This window comes from Rhinolophus sinicus, chromosome 18 (assembly GCF_057876585.1).
Source record: "Rhinolophus sinicus isolate RSI-liver-muscle chromosome 18, RSI-T2T, whole genome shotgun sequence".
Lineage (NCBI taxonomy): Eukaryota > Metazoa > Chordata > Mammalia > Chiroptera > Rhinolophidae > Rhinolophus > Rhinolophus sinicus.
Window position 1 is genome coordinate 44,269,191 of NC_142518.1, and position 26,809 is coordinate 44,295,999.

Consider the following 26,809-nt stretch of genomic DNA (forward strand, 5'->3'; position numbering starts at 1 on the left):
TTGACAAACTTCGACTCTCCTTTGCTTTTGTTCATCAGTGAGTTCCTTCAGGACTATTTTTTGTACACATCTTTCTCATGCCAAGATTTTCAGTTAAGATTTTCCTAACTGTTTCTCTATCAATGTTTACATCGTCAACTATGCTTCTCACAGTCATCTGACGATTTTGATGCACAATTCGATGAATTTTTGCAATGTTTTGTCAGTTCTGCTCATTACTGTCCTCCCTGACCTCTCTTCATCAGTGATGTGTTCTCTCCCCTCAGAAAAATGTTTAATCTATTTGTATACTGCCATTTTCTTTGTGGCATTATCCCCATAAACTTGTACTAACATGTCCCTGGTTTCACTTTCATTCTTGCCAGGTTTAACAAGAAATTTAATGTTTGTTCATTGCTCTAATTCAAGCTCAGGCATTCTCGTGATGGCACACAAAATCACGCAACAATAATGAACGCCACTCAGCAAGATACCGCCACACGTTGACATGAACACAGCTGTGAGACACTGATATACCAAGGTTATGAAAGCTTACAGAACTGTTTGTACAGTGCTGCCAATGTAAGTGCAGGGTGGCGAGGTTGCGAACTTAATTGGTAGACCTTGTATGTTTATATCTATACATCTATCTGTCTATCTATCTATCTATCTATCTATCTATCTATCTATCTATCTATCTATCTACATAGAGATTATTTTAAGGAATTGGCTCATGTGATTGCAGAAACGCAAGTCCAAAATCTGCAAGGTAGGCCAGTAAGCTGGGAAGAGTTGCAATCTGAGTCCAAAGGCAGTCTCCTGGCATAATTCCTTCTTGTTTATGGGGAAGTCTGCCTTTGTTCTGTTAAGACCTTCAACTGATTATCTGAGACCCACCCACATTATGGAGTACAATCTGCTTTACTCAAAATCCACTGATTTAAATGCTAATCTCATCCAAAAAAATACCTTTGTGTAAATATCCAGAATAATGCTTGACCAAATATCTAGGCATTGTGTTTCAGACAAGTTAAAACATAAAATTAACCATCATACCTTATCTGTGAAACTGAAATAATAGCAGTACATGGTCATTGGTACTATTTTGAAGACGAAATGATTTAATCTATGTAAAGCACTTGGTACAGTGTCTTGCACATAGCACGGGTTCAATTAATGATAGCCTTTATTATTTTAATACAGTAATAATCCTTCACATTTGTTCAGTATTTTTGCATCTTCAAAGCACTATCACACACATTAATTTACTGTAAGCCTCACACCACTCTTTGTACTTCAAAGTTTTGGAAACTAAGTCTGGGAGAGATGAAATATCTTTTCTACACACCTATCTCCAAACAGAGCCAGAGTGAGAAATGGGTTTGTAACTCCACAGTATCTCTTTAAACATTACTCTCCTTGTTTGCCGGAAGTAGATGTTTGCCTGTCCTCCCTCATTCCAGAGGGGAGGGGCACCAGTAATAAGATCATTAATGCAGTAAGGCTTGAGAATGAATAGCTAACATTTACCAAGCCAGCGTTTATTTTGTGCCATGCACCATTCTAAGTGTTTTGCATATGTATATAATTTAATCTTCCCAACAATCCTATGAGGTAAGCACAATTCTTCAGTGGAGGAAACTACCAGGTAAGTTGTATAAGAGAGAGGGAGCCTCAGGCCATGTGCTGAGAATTCAAATGACTCACTCCTTCCACCCTCACCACTATACATTCCAGAGATGGTGAAATCTCAGGGAAGCCCTTTGAATGTTTGTGAGACACATGTATTTGGGTGTGTAAAGGGTAATGGGGCCTGGCAGAGTGACTTTTCTATACATAGCAGGCACTCTGTGAATATTTGTGGAATGGATGAGTGAGCTAATAAATGAGGTGAAGCACAGGCTACCTGTAGCCATCATTCCTGGAGCTGGCCCCAGAAAGGGCAGAGACATTTGTAGTAAACGTTACCTTTGGCTCAGGTAAGATATCCCTGAACCAGCCAGGCAGTGAAGTGAGGAGATAGGCTGAAATGGAAACTTCAGAAGTCCTTCCAGGGAAAAGTACTTAAAACCTCTGGATATCAGTTTACTCATATGCAAAATGGGGCCAGCCACCCCCCCACACACACCACATATTCATTCATTCATTTATTCATTTATTCAATAATATTTATTGAGACCTGTTATGTACCACAAACTCTTCTAGGCATTGTTGAATGGTGAATAAAGCAGACAAACATTCTGTCCTCATGTAACAGATTTTATAGTAAGGAAGATACATGCTAAGCATATTATTAAATAAAACATATAATATATTAGTTCTAAATACTAAGGAGAAAAAATACAGCAGGGAAGAAGGATAAGAAGTATGTGTGTGGGTGTTTAAAATTTTCGATTCCTATTTCCTGCTACACTTCCCTCACAAGGTTGCCGTGAGGTTGAAATGTAATAAAAGGCCACAGTATTTAGAAAGCTGTGAAGTTCTATTTAAATGTAGGGTGCAGTTATTTTGGAGGCAATAATTTTCTCTTGGTCCTTATTTGCTGTTCCCTTCTCCATCATCACTATAGCCAGATTGTGGTTTAGAGGAAAGAAAGGAAAATCAAGTTCTAGACCTGGCCCTGGCATGACAATTTCTTAAAATCCAAAATGTGTAGAACTTTATATATCTAAAGCATTTTTCCCAGAACTGGGTCTTCTGGCTCTTAATACTTTATTCTTTCTCATTCTCCCATGAAGTGGTGAGAGGTGGGGTAAGTCACTTTCCTTCTGAGAAGTAAAATGTTCCCCTTCTGCAAAATGGGAATGATTACCTCTCACTCCTTGCCAGCCTTCTTGGGCTGTTGTGAGGTGCAAATCATATAATGGGGATAAAAGGGCTTTATATGTCATAAAATGAGACTGTAAGGGCTGGTTACTGGGATACGGAGAATTGGTACTTCTGCTTAAGCAAATCATTTTATTCTTTGGGAACTGGGTGCTACTTCCTTTCCTTTCTTAGAAGCTGCTAAGGATAGTGGGATTATCACTGAGACTCAGTACCTCCTCAAAATAGGAACAATTACTTGGAAACACTTGGCATCTCACGATGGAGTGGTAACCACTGGTGTGCGACTCCTTTTGGCCACTCTGTTTTAAAGAAGTGACAACCAGGGCTCATCTCCTGACATTTAATACACAAATAACTCATGGCCTTTAAAGACCTCCAATTAGATATGATCTCATTTGGAATGCTGAAAGTGGGAGTGGGGAGCCTCGAATAGGTAGAATCTTCATTTAGTAATCCACCCCCACATTTCCTACTGTATCAATTCTTTACTTCCTAAACAAAATGTTCATTCCATAGAACATCATGAAATCCATTATCTTGTCATCTTTTTGGTAGGTATTATTCGTGTTTTTTTTTAAATTATACATAAGGGTATGGAGGCTCAGAAAGTATATGATTTGCCTAAAGTTAGGGGCAGAGATAGTACTCAAACCCTTAGATAATAGTAATTGTTAGCATTTACTGAACATTACCACATGTCAAGCATTGTTCTAAGTGCTTTACATGTATTCATTCATTAAACCTTCATCAACAACTTTATGAATCTTCCTGTTTTGCAGATGAGGAAACTAGGGTACTGAGTCTGGGGCTTGCTCAAAGTGAAGGGCAGTGAGTAGTACCAAGGCATTATACCATTCACCCCATTTTAAATATAAGAAAAATGAGGCTCAAAGACATTAAGCAACTCGCTCAAGGTCACACAATCAGCAATTGGCAGAACTAAGGTTGAACCTCAGCAGGCTGGCCCTACTGTCTGTGTTCTCAACTGTCAAGCTACACTGCTTCTAAGTATAGGGCTCTTCCTAGGTTTGTTAATTGAAGCAGAGTGGAGCTGTGGAGGGAGGGATGGACTAAGATCACACAGCATATTTAACAGTTTTTAAATTTAATATTTCAATGGATAACTTATTCATACAGTTAAAAAAATCAAAGTATAAAAATATATACAGTGGATGTTCTTTACCCACCCAGGTCCCCTCATTAGAGGTTACTAGCTTTACCTCTTTTAATGTATCCTTTCAGAGCTGCTTTATGCAGATATAAGCAGGTACACAAATATTATTTCCCTTATTTTTACCCCCCTCAAAGCACACATTTTACATACTATTCTGTATCTTTCTTTTTTTTTTTACATAATGTGTCTTTGAGACATCTCCCTATGAGTCCACAGAAAGCTTCAGCAGTCTCAGCTGGGCCCACACAAATTTCTACAAGCCTTCATCCACTTGCATGTTCTGTACACATCTCTTTTTTACCAGTCTTTGGTGGTGTCCAACCTTCTCTTTACATCTTCACTCCAAGCCTCATTGATCAACTATGTTGGACTTCTATAGAAAATATCATTCCTAAATCAATTCCTTAGTCTCCCTCTGACATGTAATCCAGCATTTTACAAGCTCTCCAGCTGAGCTAACCCCCTTTCCTTCTATTGCAATTTCATCTTATTCCTGTCATCTACCTAGCAAACTACCTGCTTATCTATGTAATGTTTGTGGAGAACCTACTAGGAGCAAAACCCCCTGCTTAATTTGATGATGAGTGCTTAGTGTCCTGATTTCCCAGTTGTTCACAGTTTAAAATAAGCCTATAAATAAACAAACATGGGCGTCACAGTGGGAAGCTGATTGAATGAGTCATGAGGCCAAGAATGGAACTAGCCAGGAAATTTGGCTCCAAAACTAAACAGTGGCCTGATACTGAGGGAAGCATTCACTGCCCATGCCACTCTGGAATTGACATATGATTGGGTTTGGTTGCCTCAGAAAGATCCTGAGCGCAGTAGGAAAGGATAGTACTTCAGCTGAAAGGGCTTTTAGATCCTTGCTGCTCTTTTCCAACCAGTACTTTCTACCCTGTATAGAGGCAGTTTGTCTCACCCACTACCTTACTTGAAATAGAATTGAAATAAGCCCCCCCCCCCAAAAAAAAAAATAAAAGAAGAAAAGAAAAGAAATAGGCCTAAAAGAGATACATGCAAAGGAACAGGAGGAAACTGCTGTTCCTGGCTATTTATTCAGGTATGTATTCATTCTTTGGCCACCGGAGGGCGGTAAAGGCAGTGTTTCGTGACTGAAGGGCTACTGGGTGGTGGTTTAGAGTGGTGTCTGTGCCAAGAGGGGACAGAAAACCCAAGACATCCTGAAATTCTCAGCCTATAATTTGGAATTTATAGTCCCTTTTGGAGGAGTTCTGACTAATGAAGGCCCTTGGTGGGGGGGAGGAGGGCAAGGTTGGTATTCACAGGCTGCATCAGGGACTGTTTTCCATGACGTATTTCCTCCAGACCTGCATTGTGAGGATCTATGCCTTGCCTTGTCTTCATTCATTCATTCATTCATTCATTCATTCATTCGTTAATCAGCCATTAAAAATATTTATTGAATTTCAAGCACTGTTCTAGGTGCTAGAGATGCAGCAATGAAAAAAACAGTCTATGCCTTCATGGAGCTTATAATTTATAAAGGGAGACAATAAACCAATAAATAAATGCTTTTGTAATATTTCAGGTAGTGATAGGACTAAACGGAAAAGCAGGATAACGGGATACAGAGTGATGGGTTGGTTCAGTTTTAGAGAGGGTGGTCAGGGAAGGACTCCTTTTGAGGAAATGAAGGAGCCAAACTTGTAGATAGCTAGGAGAAAAGTCTTCAGGCAGAGTCACATTCTTAACCTTATGTTTGATTTTCCCCTAAAACTTTACCCCACATGCAACCTAATTCATTAACGTAAGCTAATTACTCATTATGCTTTCCTTAGGGTACCCCACTTAGTACCAACTCCATTCCTGCCACACCTTTGGCAGGCTGGTCAAGGTTTAAAATAATCAATGATTTATTTTAAGCTACAACTGAAAACAAGGCATAGCTTTTTCAGCTTTAAGGAAGGTAAGAGACTTGTTTGAGGTATATAGCTACCAAGAAGCAGAGGCTGAACTTACATATGAAAGTTTTAACTTCCCATCCACTGCTCTTTTCACTTTGCCATGAACTTCTCAAGGCATTGTTGGGGCACAGCAGTGCACGTGAGCATCAGCCATGTTAGGTGAACATGAGCTCGTGAATATGAGCTCTTCCTAAGGACCAGTGTTCAGAATAAGGGATACGATAGTCCCACTATACTTCTCATTGTCACTCCCACCTGGATATGTGTTCTGAGACATATGGACAAACTGACAAGCAACCAGCCTCAGGGAAGGGACTGCAAACCCTGCCACAACTGAAGAGCTTAAGGAAATGGTCATGTTTATCTTGGAAAACAATTGTGTGTGTGTGTGTGTGTGTGTGTGTATACGCACGCATGTGTGTAGAGGGTATTCAGGAGGAGAGTTTTAACCCATGATAGGTGTCTTCAAACACTTAAGAAAACTATTGCTTAGAAGGACTCAGCTTTTGTGCATGGCCCAGAGGATAGTGCTCTAACACATGGGTGAAAACCATAGAATAGTGAATGTTAGCTCAAAATGAATAAACATTTTGGAAGCTTCAGAGTGAGCTTACTGTTCCTTCCTGTTACTTCCTGCTGAAAACATTACAGCAGCTGCTGGACAAAACTCATTAGGGATAGTAGAAGAAAAGTGTGGGCTTTAGAAGCAGATTTCAATTTAAATTCTGCTGCTGCTACATGCTACCTGTATGAATATGGGCAAATGATGTAAACTTTTTTTTTAATGTATTGGGGTGACAATTGTTAGTAAAATTACATAGATTTCAGGTGTACAATTCTGTATTACATCATCTATAAATCCCATTGTGTGTTCACCACCCAGAGTCAGTTCTCCTTCCATCACCATAGATGTAAACATTTTGAACCTTAGTTTCTTACTCTTTAAAAGAGTGATAACAGTTAATACTTCTTTTCAGGCTTCTGAGGAGGATTAAATAAAATAATATGTTGAAAGGCCTAGCACCATGTGTGCTCAAAGTAAGTGTTGTCTCTTCCCCCGCCCACTCTACATACATATGAGAGGGATTCCTACATTGGATGGTTGGGGAGGAAATTATCCTTTTTTCCCATTTGGAGCATGAAATTCTATGATTCATTTTCCAGTTATCAACAACTTTATTCACAATCTGCTTGTGTTTGGGACACTTGACTGTATGACATTGTATTATGTATATTTGTGACTGTCTCCTCCACTAGACTGTAAGCTTCCTGAGAGTCTCTCTGTATACCTTAGCTGTCAGAGTTAAGTACTTATTCAATTAAGTGATTTTGGAGGAGTGGCGATCTCTGTGCTGAATAATTGAACTAACCAAGAGTTAATGAGCTCTGGGAGCTGACTCTTTTTTTTTTTTTAATTAAAGCTTATTGAGGTGACAATTGTTAGTATATTTACATGGATTTCAAGTGTACAATTCTGTATTACATCATCTATAAATCCCATTGTGTGTTCACCACCCAGAGTCAGTTCTCCTTCCATCACCATGTATTTGATCCTCCTTACCCTCATCTCCCACCCCCCTTCCCCCTTACCCTCTGGTAACCACTAAACTATTGTCTGTGTCTATGAGTTTTTGTTTCTCATTTGTTTGTCTTGTTCTTTTGTTGTTTTTGGTTTATATACCATATATCAGTGAAATCAAACAACCAAAATGTCCTTCAATGGATGAATGGATAAAGAAGTTGTGGTATATATACACAATGGAATACTATTCGGCGGTAAGAAAAGATGATATAGGAACATTTGTGACAACATGGGTAGATCTTGAGATTATAATGCTAAGTGAAATAAGTCAGACAGCTGACTCTTAAATAGAGCTGACATGCATGAATGTGCAAGATCATCTAGTCATAACAATAAACAAAACAAAGACTAGACAGGATTCAATATCTTCAGACTGCCTGCGGCAAGCATCGGGATTATCACATAGCTGGGCTGGGGGCCGGGTGGCAAATAAGTGGGTAGCAGTGGGGGTTGGCGCAAAATATGAAACTTTCCTTGGGTGTGATTCCTGGCAGAAGTGGGACTTTGGAAACTGTCTGAACCAAGAGAGGCAAGGGATAATCAGGCATTGGCTTTTCCCTGAGAAGAGGAAAAGAGTTAAGATCTATGCATCATGCACCTGGGAGGTAGGCCACTGGACTCAGCTCAGGACATTGAAACAGTTTATTCCTATGATCAGGTGACATCATATCAGATGCTATTGGAAGATGGGACATGTGTCATCTAGTGGCATTTGTACATCACAGTGTTTAAGAGCATAATCTCTAGAGCCAGACTGTTCGGGTTTGTTTGCATTTGGGCTCTACCACTGACTAGCCATGTGACCTTGGGCAAGTTATTTAAGCACTGTGTCTTAGTTTCCTCATCTGTAAAATAAAGACAATAATGGTATCTACCTTATAGGGTTGTTGTGAGGATTAAAAGAGGTAATATATGTAAAAGGCTTAGAACAGTGCCTGGCACAGAGTAAGCACTTTATAACTCATTATTATTATCTAATGAGCGTTCTTTGGGTCCTGAGAAATACCGGTGGTGCCAAAAAATTGTGTGTAAGTGTACACTTTGGTCAACGTTTCTCAAGCAGTAATTTGCCCTAATCAGAAGTGTCTGGATGCTGATGGTAACCCTTTTGAGCACCTCTTGTAATTGCAGAAGTCAAACGTGACTTATATTCATCTTTTGTTATTGGTATATATTGAGTATTACAATTTTAATTGTTTTTTCCTTTCTTAAAATGTGTATACATTTGTTTGGCACCCTCTGTATACTGGGTGCTTACAGTAATTTCAGTGTGAGTTTGGGAGCATGTATATTCCAGGCTGTCTCATGGAGCAAATAGCTTTTCAGCAGTGGCAGAAGTGATGATAACATCTAGCTCAAAAGGATTGAAGAATTTCCTAACAACTGAGATTGTCCCAAAGATGATTGGGCTGTCTCAGGAGAGAGGAACCTCCCCATCATTATGCATGTTGGAACATGAGACTGGATAATTGCTTGGCAAGGATATTGCACAAGGGATTAAAGGATGGTATTGAGCCTTTGCTATACCAAGACATTCTCTGATACCTTAATCCTTGTTAGCAGAAGGGCTGGCTCTGGGGTTGAGGTCCTGGTGCTTGAAATGTGGGGAACACATCTAATATTTTTGAAATTGTGAGCTGCGTTGAAGGCTAACCTTACATGGACAGGGCTGGTATCAAATGTTCTAAACTCTGAAATCTCTCAAAAGTACTTTTGAGACTCAAGAGATAAGGCTTTTGGTTTCTGCTCTGCCAACAAGTAGCTGTAATCTTGGGCAAGTTGCTTCCATTCTCTGGGCCTCAGTTTCCTAACCTTGGAACATGAGGTTTTAGACTATATTTTTCTCTGAGGTCTCATCAGGTCTTGCCGTCTGTGTTTGGAAAATATGATTCTCTAAGGGGAAACAAGTGGATAAAGGAGACATTCATGCATTCAGTAGTTCCTTATGAAATACCGACTAAGTGTCAGGGACTGTGTTGGGTAAGGGGAGAGAAAGCAGTGAACAAGACAGGTATGGTCTCTGCCCTCTTAGCTCCACAATCCAGTGTAAGATACAAACAAAAAACAAAAATAACAATGCAATACAGTTTAATAAGTGTTCCAAGAGGGTAAACACAGGATCCTATGGGAGAAGAACATGGTCCAGTATATTTTTGACGGAAAAACATCAGGGAAAGCCTTCTGGAGGAGGTGGCACCTGAGCTGAGCTTTGAGGTGGGGAGCTGGGGAAGGATAACAACAGTTACATAGGTCTTGAGGCAAGAGAGTCTGGTGGGTTATGAGAACTACAATAGGTTCTGTTTAGCTTGAGACTGAAGAACGAGAGGACATTGGTGAGAGTTGAGCTTAAAAAAGCCAAAGGACACCAGATTGACAAGGTACTGTGTGCCATGCTACAGAATTTGCCTTAAAGGCAGTGGAGATCCATGGAAGGCCTATGAGTAGAGGAGTTATATAAGTCAGGGTTCAGCTGCAGAAATTAAATAACTCTAGTTATTTTCAGCAAAAAATAGTTTTAATACAGAAAATCAGGTGTTTTCAAAATTGGTAGAAGGGCTGATGGGGCAAGCCTTAGGATGGGCCTCCCGGAATGACTTCCAGAACCAACAAGGGAGCTATTTTCTCTTCAACAAGCAGTAAGGTGAAGTATCAGGGACTTTGGGAACACTGCACCTTATCTGGGATCTAGAAATCGGAATCTGCCAGTGCCTTAACTATTGACTAGAGTATCAACATGTCTGCCATATCCTCAATGACAAAGACATATATTCCATTCTCTGCTGACCCAAATGCACAAAGCCAGTGACAAGACACTGGGGCCTATGAAAAGGTAACATGGCTGCAGAAAGCCCTAAAACCTCCACCAATGTGCATGCCAACAGAAGCAGCAGAAATATGGCTTCTGCATCATCACCTCCTTCTAAATATTATGCATGTGCATGTGATTGGTAGCTATAAATCATGTCCAGAACACTGAATGCTGAGAAATGACAGGTTGTTGTTGTTGTAGTTCTTTTTGGTTTTTAGCTTTTCAGCAATATAAGAAGGCGTGCTAGAAGGAAGGTGGCAGGGATCCTGAACAACCAATCTGTAGCAGCCACCATAGGATTGGTAAGAGCAGAACTGCTTCTGAGAGAGATAATTTTGGCAGTAAAGGCTGAGGGAGAGAGAGAAGCACAAAAGACCAAGTATGAATGGTAATAGATGAGAGATGATGAGGAACTGATTAAAGGTACTGGCAGCAGGGAAAGAGAAGAAGGACACATGAGAGAAATTAAGGAGGAAGAGAATCATCAGGACTTTTAGACTGGTTGGCTAGCAGCAAGGTGAGGGAGAGGCAAAACTTATGGCTAGTTCTGTGTGTGACATTCCTAAGAGATGGGAACTCAGGGAAAGGAGGAAACTAGCAGGGGTGGGAGAAGATGAATTCAATTTTGGACTTACTAAGTTTGAGAATCGTGTGAGATATTCAAGAGGATATATGCAGAAGGCAGTTGGAGATTCATCACTAGAGTTCAAGAGAAGAGAGCTACCTGGGGTTCAATAGCCGAGTCGTAAGCTCCACGCAAGCAAGGGCCTATGTCTGTTTTGCTCCCCACTGATATCCAGTAACCTTGTTAAAAGGAGGTACATTAGTGTGTAATGTTGGTGGTAACTCAAATCTTGGGAATGCATGGGTCCATCATTCAGTGCAAGTGTGGAATGAGAAGAAAAGATGAGTGAGATTAGAAGAACCCTGAGAAATCATGGCCTTAACGACTGGATGAAGAATGTAGGCAGGAAATAAAGACAATATAACCTAACAGGTCATGTAGATGGCGTCCTGAAAGCAAAAGAATTTCAGGAAGGAGGAAGGCAGCATCAGTGCAGTCAACTGGGAGAGAAGTCAGGGAAGATAAACGGAACATTGGCCATGATTTAGCAACAAGTTGGTCATATGTTATATTAGCGAAAAGTTCCAGTTTCCTATGGGATGATGGAGGTGAAAACCAGGCTGCAGTGGGTTGAAGGGTCAGGGGAGACAGAATAAGATTGTACTTTTAAAGGCAAAGAGAAAGATTCTAGTTGCTTACATTATGGTACAGTCCTGATCATCAGTATCTGTCTCAACATACGTAATCTACTAGAAGAGTAGCTTTCAAACTATTTTGACCATTACCTGCTATAAGAAATACATTTTACATCAGAGCTTAGCACATTTATATTTATGTAAAGCTGAAACAAAAGCTTCAATAGCCAAGATATGGAAGCAATCCAAGTGCCCATCAATAGACAATTGGATAAAGAAGTATATCTATAATATCTATCTATCTATCTATCTATCTATCTATCTATCTATCTATATAAAGTTGGTGCGAAACTAATTGCAGTTTAAAAGGCTAAAAACGATTACGCACCAACATATATATATATATATATAGATATATATATATATATATATATATAATATTCCATTATATATATAATATTCATATATATATATCTATATATATATATATATGAATATTACTCGACCATAAAAAAAGAATGAAATCTTAAACCATTTGTGACAACATGGATAGACCGAGAGGGTATTATGCTAAGTGAAATAAGTCAGACAGATAAAGACAAATAACATATGATCTCACTTATATGTGGAATTTAAAGAACAAAATAAACAAATAAAACAGAAACAGACTCATAGATACAGAGAACTGATGGCTGCCAGAGGGGAGGAGGGTTGGGGTGCTGGGTGAAAAAGGTGAAGGTCATTCTCAAGGATAGACCATATATTGGGACATAAAACTAGCCTCAGCAAATTTCAGAAGACTGAAATCATACCAAGCATATTCTCTGATCACAAGGCTTTGAAATTGGATATCAACTGCAAAAACAAAGCAGGAAAAATTACAAATATGTGGAGACTAAACAACATACTTTTAAAGAACAACTGGGTCAAAGAAGAAATAAGAGGAGAGATCAAAAGATTCACAGAAACAAATGACAATGAAAACACATCCTACCAAAATTTTTGGGATGCAGCGAAAGCAATTGTAAGATGGAAATCTAGATCAATACAGGCCTATATAAAAAAAGAAGAAAACGTCCAGTTAAACAACCTCGTGTTACACTTCAAGGAACTAGAAAAAGAAAAAAAAGTGAAACCCAAAGTCAGAAAGAAGGAGATAATAAAAATCAGAGCAGAACTAAATGAAATAGAGAAAAAAAGGACAATTGAAAAAATTAATGCAACAAAGAGTTGGTTCTTTGAAAAGATTAATAAAATTGACAAGTCCTTGGCTAGACTCACTAAGGTAAAAAGAGAAAAGACACTAATAAACAAAATCAGAAATGAAAGAGGGGAAGTTATCACGGATGCCACAGAAATACAAAGGATCATCCAAGATTAATATGAAGGATTTTATATGCCACGAAATTCAATAACCTAGAAGAAATGGACCTTTTCTTAGAAACATATGTCCTTCCTAGGCTGAATCATGAAGAATTGGAAAATCGAAATCAATCAACAATAAGGAAATTGAATCAATCATTTGAAACCTTCCCAAAAGGAAAACCCAGGACCAGATGGCTTCACTAGTGAATTCTACCAAACCTTCAAAGAGGATCTAATACCTGTCCTATTCAAACTCTTCCAAAAAGTTAAAGAAGAGACAATACTCCCTAACTCATTTTATGAGGCCAACATTACCCTGATACTAAAACTTGGTAAGATAACACAAAAAAAGAAAACTACAGACCAATATCTCTGATGAATACAGATGGAAAAATCCTAAATAAAATTCTAGCAAATCGAATGTAACAATGCATTAAAAAAATTATACATCATGACCAAGTATGGTTCATCCCAGGGGCACAAGGATGGTTTAACATATGCAAATCAATCACTGTGTAACACCACATAAACAAAATAAAGGACAAAAATCATATGACTATATGAATAGATGCGGAAAAAGCATTTGACAAGATAGAACATCCATTTATGATTAAAACACTTAATAAAATGGATATAGAAGGAAAATACCTTAACATAATAAAGGCCATATATGACAAACCTTCAGCTAATATCATAATTAATGGGAAAAACTGAAGCCCTTTGCTCTATGTTCAGGAACACGACAGGGCTGTCCCCTATCACCTCTGCTTTTCAACATATTATTGGAAGTCCTAACCAGAGCAATCAGGCAAAAGAAATAATAAAAGGCATCCACATACGGAATGAAGAAGTTAAATTGTCACTTTTTGCAGATGACATCATGTTATATATAGAAAACCCTAAAGACTCTACCAAAAACCTATTAGAAACAATAAACGAATACAGTAAACTTGCCAGCTATAAAATCAACGTACAAAAAGTCCGTTCTATTCCTATATACTAACAATGAAACCTCAGAAAAAGAAATTAAAAAAATATCCTTTTGCAATTGCAACAAAAAGAATAAAATACCTAGGAATAAACTTATTCAAGGATGTGAAAGACTTTGTAATGATGAGCGGGGAAAAGAAGGAGGAGCACACTATAGAGGGGATAATTGATTATTTATTTAGCAATATCTAATCAATTTATCTAGCAATATGCAATAGCAAAAGACAAAGGCAATTAATAGAATGTGCTAATGACAGAAAGTAAAGGTGGTTAAGACTAAACTATATTGATAACAATGTCATGTCAAAGGAGTATACATACATATAAGTTTAAGAGATTCCAACATATGTTTACCATTGATCAAAAATCTCTTGGCTAAATACACAAATAACATCAGTAAGGAGTATCCAAAAGCAGTACTAAGCTCTATAGGGTAGTAACTATTACAGTAGATGCCAAATGCTCACAAAACTGGGGAGAACAGCACTGGAAAAGTAATAAATCAAAACCTTGCCAGGTCTGTTGCTGAGAGAAACTCAGGTGTCTCCCACACCACTGCTTGCTAGTTCCCAAGAATTTTGCTGTTGTTGTTGTTGTTGTTGTTGTTGTTGTTGGAAGTCAAGGTGTCTTCTGATGCTATAAGCTGCAAGCTGCATATAAGTTTTCAAGGTGTTAACAATCTGAAGAATGTTGCTGTTGTCGTTGTTGTTGTTATTGTTGTTGTTAGAAGTTAGGACATCTTCTGATGTTGTAAGCTGCAAGCTGCATACAAGTTTTCTAGATGCTAACAAGTTCTCAAGAAGGCTAACCATGGGGAACAACACTGGAGAGGCCAGGAACCAGCCAGCCCTCACCAGATTCGTGGCTGAAAGTCAGGACACCCCCTGGGGTTGTAAGCTGCATGTTGCTGGAAGTCTTCAAAAATGTTAGAATGATGAAAACTCACCAATGACAAATGGCCAAATGAGAAAATAATAACAATATGCCAACTGATGTCTGTCTTACATATTTTTTAAAAAGTACCTTAGAGCCAAGTTTCTTGTTCTTGCCTCCCCCTCCGGGAATGGCCAGTTCCAGGAGGGTCCGGCAGTTACTGATATGAATGTTGCCCATCCGGCCGAAGAGACAATTCATCTGGATAAGCAACATCTACTGTTCTTGCTTGGGACCATCAGCCCAAGTTCTTCCAAAGCCTGGCAATGTGTCTGTCACGTCGTCCTGATATAACTTAGCTACTTCTTCACTTCATCTGTTGATGTGGGCAAAACATACAGAACAAACAGGGAATTCTCTCAACCCCGATCAAAAATTTCTTTAACCCTAAGTTAACCATCACCTCACAACACAGACAGAATGACAATCATCATCTCATATCTGCCCTACTTGAGAGAATGAGACCAAACAGAAAAACAACCTCGTCTCATGTCGCCCCTCCTTGGGAGAATGAGACCAAAGGGAGAATTTACTCAATCCTTGAACACAGCACAGAAATCACCTCACATGCAGGAACAGATAAAAGCTAATAGACAAAAGCTCACATCAACCAATGAAGGCAAATTTTCCTCAACATCTACCCTACAGAGTTATATACTGAAAACTAGAAGACATTTTTTAAAGAAATTGAAGAAGACACAAAGAAATGGAAAGACATTCCATGTTCATGGATTGAAAGAATCAACATAGTTAAAATGGCCATAGTATCCAAAGCAACATACAGATTTAATGCAATCCCCATCAAAATCCCAATGGCATTTTATAAAGAAATAGAACAAAAAGTCATCAGATTTGTATGGAACCACAAAAGACCGTGAATAGCCAAAGCAAGCCTAAGAAAAAAGAGCAATGCTGCAGGTATCACACTCCCTGACTTCAGCTTGTACTACAGGGCAACAGTAATCAAAACAGCATGGTATTGGCAGACAAACAGACACATAGACTAATGTAATAGGATTGAGAACCCAGAAATGAACCCACATAAATATGGACAGATAATTTTTGACAAAGAAGCCAAAAAGAGAAAAGACAACCTCTTCAATAAATGGTGCTGGAACAATTGGAAAGTCACATGCAAAAGAATGAAACTAGACTGCTATCGGTCACCATGTACCAAAATTAACTCAAAATGGATCACAGACCTGAACATAATACCTGAAATAATAAACTGCATAGAAGAAAATATAGGTACTAAACTTATGGACCATGGGTTCAAAGAGCATTTTATGAATTTGACTCCAAAGGCAAGGGAAGTAAAAGCTAAAATAAATGAATGGGGCTATATCAAACTAAAAAGCTTCTGCACAGCACAGGAAACCGTCGACAAAATAAAGAGGCAATCAACCAAATGCGAGAAGATTTTTGCAAACTACTCCTCCAATAAGGGGCTAATATCCAAAATATACAAGGAACTCATGCAACTCAACAACAGAAAAACAAACAACCCAATTGAAAAATGGGCAGAGGACCTGAAGAGACATTTCTCCAAAGAGGACATACAAATGGCAAATAGATATATATAAAAATGCTCAACATCGCTAATCATCAGAGAAATGCAAATAAAAACCACAATGAGATATCACCTTACCCCAGTCAGAATGGCTATCATCAACAAGACAAATAGTAACAAGTGTTGGAGAGGCTGTGGAGAAAAAGGAACCCCCATACACTGTTGGTGGGAATGCAGATTGGTGCAGCCGCTATGGAAGGCGGTGTGGAGGTTCCTCAAAAAATTAAGAATAAAATTACCATATGACCCAGCAATCCCTCTCCTGGGTATCTACCAAAAAAATCTGAAAACATTTATCCATAAAAATATATGTGCTCCGATGTTCACTGCAGCTCTATTTGTGGTGGCCAAGACATGGAGACAACCAAAGGGTCCTTCGATAAATGATTGGATAAAGAAGTTGTGGTATATATACACAATGGAATACAATTCGGCCATAAGAAAAGATGAAATAGTGCCATTTGTGACAATGTGAATGGATCTTGAGGTTATTATGCTACGTGAAATAAGTCAGACAGAAAAAGTTGAGAACCATATGATTTCACTGATACATGACACATAAAACTGAAAACAACAATTGAACAAGACAAACAAATGAAGAAAGATAACCTCATAGACACAGACAATAGTTTAATGGTTACCAGAGGATAGGGGAGGAGGGGGTGGTAGATGAGGGTAAAAGAGATCAACTATATGGTGATGGAAGGAGAACTGTCTCTGGGTGGGGAACACACAATGTGATATACAGATGATGTATTACAGAATTGTACACCTGAAACCTGTGTAACTTTACTAACATTTGCCACCCCAATAAACTTAAAAGAAAAAGGTGAAAGCATTAAGAAATACAAATTGGTAGTTACAAAATAATCATGGGGATGTGAAGCACAGCATAGAGAATGTAGTCAATAATGTTGCAACAACTATCTATATTGCCAGGTGGGTACTAAACTAAACAAGGGGATCACTGGATAAATTATATACATGTCTAACCACTATGTTGTATACCTGAAACTAACATGAAATAATATTGAATGTCAAGTGTAACTGAAAAACAATAATTAAAAAATATTCTCCTCTATCTGGATTTGACAGGATAAGAAAGACATGATTCAGAGGAAAATTATAAAACCTATAAATGTGGGGTTATTTTGCTTAATAATTTAAATTAGTGCTTACTCTACACAAGAATCTGTGCTAAGCAGTTTACAACATACATCCAATTCCCCTTCTCTACTTACCTGGCTGCAGCTGACTTCCGATCCACTTTTGCTCCCACAAATCATTCTTTATACAGCAAAGTGGGTGTTTTAAAAATACAAACCCTGTCAGTGTCATACTCCACTGAAGCCCTTGCATGGCTTTTAAGTGCCTGAAGGTAAGTTCTGCATTTTCTGGACCCAACCTATCCCTTCAACCTCACCTTTTCCTTTGTTGTGTGTTATATTATTTTGGAGTTACTATACGAAGATCTGTTTTTATTTCATTTAAGTTTTCTATCAAGTTTTTATAGGAATATAAACACTTATTGATTTTTATTTCAGACAGTTTACAAGTATGTAATATCTCAAAACATTAGTTAGTTTAAAATTTTTGCAGTACACATATAGAAGGAATGCACTAAAACCAACCAAACCCTCCCGGAAACCCTGAGTTCCTTAGTCATATCACTTCAAATCTTATTTTGGTTTCAATAAGAAAAGAAAGCTGCAGAGAGCGTTATATTCTCTTTTCTACATAGGAATAGGAGAAACTAATGCATGACAATGAGAATTATGGGAAAATGCCAACATCTCGTTTCCCACTCCCCTGTTTATTGAAACCTATCTGTAGCTCAGTTTTGTTTTTATACAGCTCTCAATCTGAGTGAAAATGTATTGGGCATAATATCAAGATAAATTTTCTGTTATTTGTCATAGTAGTGCTTTTTGTACCACTACATTTAGCCTTAATCCATATTGAAATGAACCCATAAATTTGCAGTTTTACTCAGCCATTAACATTTTCTGTGGTGATAAAACATGGCTCATGAGGTTTTTAGCATGGAAATTGTTTTTTCTTTCTCTCTCTCTCTCTCTCTCTCTCTCTCTCTCTCTCTCTCTCTCTCTCTCTCTCCTTTCTTTTCCTTCCCTTCTTTCCTTCCTTCCTTTTTCCTTTTTAAAAACTAAGTTAAAAAGAACTTGTTGGGACATCTTTAATCTTAAGATGACCAAAAATAAATAAAGAAGATGATAAAAACCAAAAAATAACAATGTTACAACAACTATGTATAGTGCCAGGTAGGTACTAGACAAATCAGGTGGGGGGAATCGCTGCATAAATTATATAAATGTCTAACCACTATGCTGTACACCTGAAACTAATATAAAATAAAATAAACAGTATTTACCCTAACTATATGAATATTTCATATAAATGGAATAATACAAAAGCCTGTGTCTGGCTTCTTTCACGTGACATAGTATTTTCAAAGTTCCCTTATGTTGTAGCATGTAACAGTACTTCATTCCTTTTTATGGCTGAATAATATTCCATTGTATGGATATACCACATTTTGTGTATCCATTCATCAATTGATGGGGATTTGAGTTATTTTCATCTTTTGGCTATTGTGAATAATGCTTTTATGAATGTTCATGTATAAGTTTTTCTGTGGACATGGTTTCATTTTCTCTTAGGTATATACCTAGGAGAGGAATTGTTAGAGTAAATGGTAAGTCTATGTTTCACTTTCTGAGGAACTGCCAGACAGTTTTCAAAAGTGGCTTCATCATTTTACATTCCTGCCAGCAGTGTTTTGAAGGTTCCGATTTTTCCACATCTTCCCCAACACTTGTTATTATCTAGCTTTTTGACAATAGCCATTCTAGTAGGTGTAAAGTGTATCTCATTACAAATAATGCTGTCATAAATATCCAGTTTGCATTTCTTGCATTTGCATTTTCTGCATTTGATTTGCAGTTTCCTGATGGCTAATACGTTGAGCATATTTTTATGTGTATTGACCATTTCTCTGGAAAAATATTGTTCAGCTCCTTTGCCTATTTTTTAATTTGGTTATTTTCCTCTTTATAGTTGAGTTGTAGGAGCTCTTTATGTATTCTACATACAAGTTCATTATCAGATATGTAATTTGCAAATATTTTCTTCCATTCTGTGGGTTCTCTTTTCATACTCTTGATAGTGTCCTTTGAAGTACAAAATTTTTAAGGTTGATGATGTCCAATTTATTTATTTTTTCTTTTGTTGTTTGTGCTTTTTATGTCATATCTAAGAAACCATTGCCTCATCCAAGGTCACAAAGATTTACACTGATTTCTCCCATTTTGTTGAACTTCTCCACAATATCATTATCACATCTGAACACTTAATAGTAATTCTTTACTATAATCAAATATTCGATCTGTTCAAATTTCCAGTTGTCTCATAAATGTCACAAATGTGTCTGTGCATGCAGATGCACATGCACACGTTTCACGTGAGTCAATTTCTCTTTTTCTTCCTATTGATTTGCTAAGAAACCGGGTTGTTGGTCTTGTAGTTTTCTAGTCTGTATTCCCGTTTTGCAGTTTAACATGTTTTTCTATCCTCTGTGTTCCTATAAATTGATAGCTGGATCTAGAAGCTTGATATGGTTTTTTTTTTTGGGGGGGATTCAGGGTTTTTTTTGTTTTGGTACAAATCATTAATAGGTGGTTTATGAGCCAAAACTTAAAGCGGGGACTTCTTTGAGTTTTAGTCTATCTTGTAGGGCCAGGGGTCATTTCGTTTATGACCTGCATTCACTCAAGTTATAAATTTCCATTCATCTAATTAAGATGGGTGAGGGTCCTAGCCTCAAAGATTTCTAAAGAATAGAAAGCAATTATCATTCCTCTTAGAGTCTGTAGTGTGATAGGAGTTCCAGAACTTAATTTGTTTTATCCCTGGCTAATCCAGTTTCTTACCCCCCTCCACCAATATCTATCTGTTCACTTTTACAGTCCTAGAATGTAAGGGTAAGAAAGGCCCTTAAACATCTTTTATATAAGGGAGTCCTGAGTTTTTGAGGGCCCAAAGGCCTGCTGAAATTGTATGTATTTTTCCGAGGTGAGAATTCAGAGGTTTCACTGAATTCTCAGATAGATCTAAGTCCTCATGTACAGAAGGGAGATGGAGGTGAGAGGGGAAAGGAGTTGCCCAAAAATCATACAACAAGCTTGAGGTAGGACTGAGAGTAAATCTGAAACCTCTGGTCTCTAGTCCAGGGCTTTTCCCCTAGTTCCAGACACAGGGTCACAAACACAGAGCAGGGCAGTGATTACAGATCGCTTCTCTTTATAGTACCCAGTATGCTGGAAAAGTGCAAGCTGTCCTAGTCTAAAGAAACCATAAGTAGGAAAGGAAATCTGACCTGCAAGTACAGAGATATCACAGAAAGCCAAATAGGATTGGATTTTGTTTAATTTGTAGTGTATCCTTGTGGTTCTGTCCACAGCACCAGTTTGTTAAATTTGTATAGCTAATTATAAGTTGCCTGTAAATACTTAGGCAGTGGCCAAAGGCACCTTTGCTACCTCCTTGGCCTAGGCTCCACTGTGGCTGCCAAGCCATGCCTTTTCCCCATGTACATATCCCTTTTTTTTCCCATTTCTTTTCCCTCCTCCTCATCCTTCTTCCTTCCTTACCCCTACCCTTCTCTTCATCTTATCCCCTATCTCTTCTCTCTCCTTCCCATCTTTCCTTCTCTTTTTTCCCTGCTTCCCACGGTCTTCCCCTAGTTCCCTCCTCCTTTCCTCCTTGCCACGCCCTCTTCCCTCCGCCCCCTTTTGTCTGCTCCCTTCTTCTTTCCCAGTCCTTTCCTCTCTCCTCCTCCCTCTTTCCCTACCTCGCCCTCCACCTACTCCCAACAAGCTCCCCCCCCCCCCCGGAACTAGTGGTTGGTGGCTCCGACTGTTCGGAATGGAGCGAGCCCACCCAGGGAGCCCTGGGCCTTCCGATTGGCTGCCTCGGCTAGCACGCCAGTTCAAGTCCCGCCCCCCAGCGACTAAACGCGCCGCTGCGGCACCTGCTATAGGCCGGCGGGCCTGTCAACGGCGAGGGCAGTGCCTCACGCAGGCGCTCGCAGTCGCTTGGTGAATAAAAGCGCAGTCTACGGGCTGGGGGGTGGGGAGAGGAGAGGGAGAGATCCAGCGAGGCAGGGTTGGAACGAGTGGCTGGCACCCGGAAACCCCACGAAGAGCGAGAGCGAGCAAGCGTAGGAAAGCGAGCGAACTAGAGGGAGTAGGGGAGACCGAGACGGACCGGTAGCCAGGCAGGCAGACGGACGCACGCCGGGACTGACAGACTGGGCAGGCGCTGGAGAACCTCGCACTGGTTCCTCCCGCCTTTCCCTTTGAAAGCCAGGATTTTGCCTTTTCCGTGGCGCCCGAGAGAGAATGCTGGACTCTGCCGACTTCAGCGCAAGCTAAGATTTCTCAGCTAGGGAAGAAAGATCAGATCAATCCTGAAAAGGGGGGAAGCAGGCTCCCCTGTCCCCATCCCCCCTCCCCCCATACCAAACTCGGGCGCCAAACCCAACCCTTTCCCTAACCACCCGACTTCCTCCTCTCCTTTCTAGCATGGTGGCTGTATGGACAGTCTGACAGAACAGAGACTGACATCTCCCAATCTGCCGGCCCCCCACCTGGAACACTACAGTGTTCTGCATTGCACCATGACCCTGGATGTGCAAACTGTAGTCGTTTTTGCCGTGATTGTAGTCCTCCTGCTTGTCAATGTCATACTCATGTTTTTCCTGGGAACGCGCTGAATGGAGTCCAGCTACCTGAGCTGTTTCTAACTCTCGGTTTGATTTCATCCAGAGAACCACCAAGCAAAAAAATCAAGAGAGACAGTCAGAGACAGGGAAAGAGAGGGAGAGAAAGCAAGCTTTCTTACTCAGGGGGGAAAACGTTTTGAGCTTCAACATGGCCTCGCTGTGATATGTATGACGTTGGTATATTATCTCTCCCTAAATCTTTTGTGATGTCTTTTAAGTATGCTGTGAGTGTAGTTGCTTATAGCTTGAGTAAAATTGTTGATAAATGCTTTCTATTTAAGTGTGCATGTGTTTGTGCATTCTCCATTTATGTCATGTTCGCGGAGCAATCTGTGTCTTTAAACAGTGGCTTTGCTGTTTGTGGTATCTTGTCAACTAATTTTCTTGAAAACTACCTTTACATTTCATCAGGGAATTTTAATCAAAATTTCTCTCTTGCTATCAGGAGTGCGTTTGGTTTATTTTTTTGGGGGGTAAAGAGGTTTGTGGGAAGAGCATGATGGATTTTTTGGCATCTTAGGAAAGAGTCTTGCACTGGATGTTTAGAGAGACAAAAATTAATAGAAGGAATGAATTTAGGGGAAATGATTCTCTAATCTCTATAGAGAAGGGAGATTTTGAGAAGTGATCTTGGGGGGGGGGGTGCATTGAGCTGGCAGTTGATGACTGTCCTTTGAATCTCAATTTGCTGTCCAGGGTTCACAGTTTCCAATTTGGAAGGAAGCCACCTTTGAAATATTTCTTAAAGTATTAAATGTCAGTTTCTTTGGAATCATGGAATGGGACATAAAAAGCGTTCTCTGATCTTTATGAATTGGCAAGAGAAGACATTGACGAGCTGTTATTGGGTTCCTTTTTCAAAAGACTGTACTCCTGGATTTGAGTTTGGGGATTTTCTGTGTGTGTCCTCCAAAAAACAAAAGCCAGCTCTTCACCCACTGTGAGAATAATAGTATTTGGATATGCCTCTTTGGGATAATCTCATTTGCAATGATGTTCTTGAACTATATTTTAAACAGAACTTGCTAGTGCTAATGAGAAAGTGGTGGTTTTTGTTTGCTTCCTTGTTTGTTCTTTAAGGTCAGAGGTATCTTTAATTGAAAGATTCCCATAAAAAAAATTAAAGTATGTGTCTTGCTAAGTAGAGTTTTGAGCACCCCCTATCACCTCCCAAAAAGTCTAGATGGAATGGGGTGAGAGCTCCGGAAATCATGAGCTAGAAACAACATTCCAATTTGACATATATTTGCATGTCTGTATCAGATGGTAGTGGTGGTAGTTGATGTTATTATTGCCGTCATTATTTTCATATTTCGGTTTCCCCTGAGGAAGCTCTTGGCAAAGCCAGGGAAAAAAAGTCTCTGACGCCAATGTGCTTAATACGTGTTTTTCCTCCTCCCCCACCTGCTGATGTAGGCAGGTCTTCCTCATTCCATTGCTTACCTGACTTGAAATAGTGCCATTTCTGGCTCACGTAGGAATGAATCAGGGCGCATAGCCATCCACACGCATGTTCCCCCTACACCCATGTGAGTGGCTGCAAATGTGTGATGTGCAAATTTGCTGGCATTGTGCTGTCAAGTTCCATGTCTGTTTTTTAATCTCTGTGGAACTGATTATGAAAGGAGAGGGGCTGTGAAGGGGGCTCTTGAAATGGTCCTAACCCTCAGGACCCAGAGTATTATTTAATGGCGTCAGAAGAGGTTTTGAGTCTCGAGGTGTGCTCTTGTTAGCTCGGCGTGGATGAGAAGCTGATTTTTTTATTCGGTTGGTACCAAGGTGTTAGCATGATCTGGGAAGTCTGCTGGCATCGATTCTTATTTACTCTTTTGTCCTTTTGTGGGGGCTGCCTGGGTTGAACTGAGAACGTGTTTCTTGGCAAAGAGACTCTCGTGAGACCCCCCCCCTTAACTCCAGCAATATTATCTAAAATAAGTTTATATTTTGACTGGGCACTGTGTTTTGAGACCGCATTGAAGAGTGAGGAAAGGCTCTAGGCTGGGCACTAAAGACCTGGGTGCTTTCTGTTCAGTGGCTGTTTGACCTTGGGTAATTTTTTTTCCTTCTCAGTGGGTTTGGGATTTCCTGTGACATTGACATTTTGGGATGGTTAGAATAGGTGACCTCTAAGTTCTTGGATTCTGTGATTTTGGGTGCCCATAGGCACTTGAAATCAGAGGGGGATGAACTGTAAAGACAAGTGAAAAGGAAAATGAAATGTTAATCAAGGAGTGATGGGAGGTGGGAGTGAAATACCTGGTTGCTGGTATCTGGAGAAACTCGTTTTACCTAAGAGATTTTTCACCTAGCTACCATGGGAAGAAGACTACTACAACAATGGAATTTTTCCCCACTAAGGGGAGAAGCGTTCTTTAAAGCTGGTCTTTGAGCTAGGTTTATGAAAAAGTAGTGTCATGAAATGCCACAGCCTTTATGACTGGGTGCCTGACAGGTCCTTGGCAGAAAGCCTTTGGAAATGTATGTGTGTAGGTGGTGTGACAGTATGTTTGTGGGTGTGTGTGCACACCCTTCTATGTGTATGTGTGTGTGTGGGGGTGAGTCTATACTCCTGAATGTGTATGGGGGTTGGTTGTGCTAGGAATGAGGAAAAACAGAAGGGCATGCACTGAGTTCCACAGTTCTGAATGGCCTCCTTGTGCTAGAGACTGTAAGGATTTGACTGGTGCTAGGATGGATGGGTGTTCCCCCTATCAATCATCCTGCTGACCCCACAACCCCTCACACGAAAGGGGTAGCTTGAATGAGCCCTTCCATCAGTAATTTAGCTGGCGGAATGGGTAAGCGTTTTTTAGATTAATTTATCTCTAGGCAAATAAGGGGATGTTGCTAGCCAGATGGCAGGCCATCCTAGAGCAGCTAAAAGGGAGTTTGGGGAGTAGAGAATCAAAGTTGGCAGTGTGACTTTTTACTTGTGTGAATCCTAAAGGTTTGGTATTTCTCCTTCAGACTTGTGAGGGTATGCAAAAAGAGAAGAGTGGGAGAAAATGAAAAATGCAGCCAGAGGAGTAAGAATCCTGTGTATTTTGAGGGGTTTTTTCCTTCACTCTCCTGCCTCTTTTCTTCATCTTCCTCCTTCTCCCTTTCCTCCCTCCCCTGATACAGCCTCCTCTCCCTTCTGTAAGTAGGTAGGTAAGAAAGAAGAGGGCTTTTCCGCTCTGATTTGTCCTAACTTTTCCCAACAAAGTTCCTTATTTATTTCCCCCCCTCCCTGACTCCTTTGGGTAGAGGATATCTTTTGCTACTAAGAGGGGCAAAATTCCAGTTTGGGAATTTTGGCTTCCAGATCCCCACCAGGGTATTCAAGAAAATGACCTCAACTGGTATCCTAGCAACCCCTGCATCACCCAGCTCCTGCTGAGCTCCAGCGCCCACCCTTTAAAAGTCCAGGCACCAAGGCCTCTGGAGAAAGGGGGCTTGAGCCCAACAGGACTTGGAGAGATGCTTTGGGGGAGAGGACATAGAAAGGGCAAGATCCTCATTGCCTAGAAATGCGTAGAAATCATGTCCACAGAAGGCATCCAGAGCCTAGCCTTGCCCCAACCATGGGGGCTGTTTATTGGAAACCTGGATTCAAATCCCTCTCCAGTCACTGCCTTCTCCTTAAGATTAAATGAGCCATTACACAACCCAGTTTAGTAGAAGAGGTTTGCATGCCCAGAAAAATATATTTTTTTCACTCTGATTTTTGGCTGAGGCAAGGAGGAATTGAAGGGGTAGTGTGGTGGGAACAAACTGAACAATGCTTTTCCCCATTGAGACAGCTTCTATTTGTGAGAACCTGCAGCCTCTGCTTGTGCAGTGTGCCCCAATATTGTTTGTGGCTTAGGGAGCCTCTGCCCAGCCTAGCTGCAGTGTAGGATTTGGGTGGTTTTGTTTCTATTTTGTTGGTCTCTAAGTAGTTTTTGATAGGAAAGGCTGGACAAATTGGGAATGCCATTTTAATTGTGGGACTAGTGAAGAGGGTTTCAGCCCTGGCTCACATTCTGTCATGGGTGGGGGGGAGAGAGAGAAAGAGAGAGAGAGAGTGGGAGGGAGGGAGGGAGGAAGGGAGGGAGGGAGAGAGAGAGGGAGAGATTAAGTAGCTAGGGAGCTGAGGGATCCCAGTGAGCCTGTGGGTGAGGTGCTCTTCTGCCCTGTGGTGAAGCCCAGATTGAGAATGCTTGGCTGTGACTGGAGGGTACACTCTGGCAGTTGCAGGGATGGTGCCAAATCATGTCCTCCTCCTAGCCTTTGTCTGCCATCTTGGCCTCTGCTCCCCTTGGCCTGTGGAGTGCTTGCTTTGGACAGGGATATGAGTGGGAATTGAGCCTATTCTCCCAAAATAACTGCCTCCTCAGAAGACCTCCCACGAAGCATCTGGATCCAGCCCCAGTGGGATGGAGATAGAGAATCTTAGACTCTCTAGCTCTTATTTCTAGCTTTGCAACTTGTTCTAGGCCAACTGAGTCTCTTCCTTTCCAAGAATCCTTGATCAAAGCTTAGCTCTTCTGATATCTGCCCAGAGTGTCTCCTGTCATTAGGTGGGTCTACCTCTCAAGAGTATTTAGTTCATTGTGCTTTGTCCTGGCACAGAAGTACAAAGTGGAAACACTAGAAGGGAGAAGGACCCAGAAGACAGAGAAGACTCAG

At 40.1% G+C, this 26,809-nt stretch overlaps 2 protein-coding genes across 5 annotated transcripts in view; both read left to right on the plus strand.

The window, feature by feature from the left end:
* ARHGEF9 (Cdc42 guanine nucleotide exchange factor 9) overlaps window positions 1-26,809 on the plus strand; it is a 312,209-nt gene that overhangs the window by 139,972 nt on the left and 145,428 nt on the right. The window contains exon 1 of one of the 4 annotated variants that reach the window (XM_019715753.3): window positions 22,195-22,332. The exons of 2 other annotated variants lie outside the window; for them this stretch is intronic. In XM_019715753.3, the coding sequence (XP_019571312.1) occupies window positions 22,324-22,332 (9 nt within the window). In that variant the 5' untranslated portion in view covers window positions 22,195-22,323. Of the gene's footprint in view, window positions 1-22,194; window positions 22,337-26,809 lie in introns of those variants that run through there. One more of the 4 variants, XM_019715752.3, reaches the window with a different exon arrangement.
* LOC141569538 (uncharacterized) lies at window positions 21,971-22,150 on the plus strand. Its single transcript, XM_074323196.1, has one exon. The coding sequence runs from the start codon at window positions 21,971-21,973 to the stop codon at window positions 22,148-22,150; it is 180 nt and encodes a 59-aa protein (XP_074179297.1).

What these genes read in the sequence shown, in the direction of transcription:
- LOC141569538 (XM_074323196.1), top strand. Translation starts at nt 21,971, where the DNA reads ATGGACAGTCTGACAGAACAGAGACTGACATCTCCCAATCTGCCGGCC.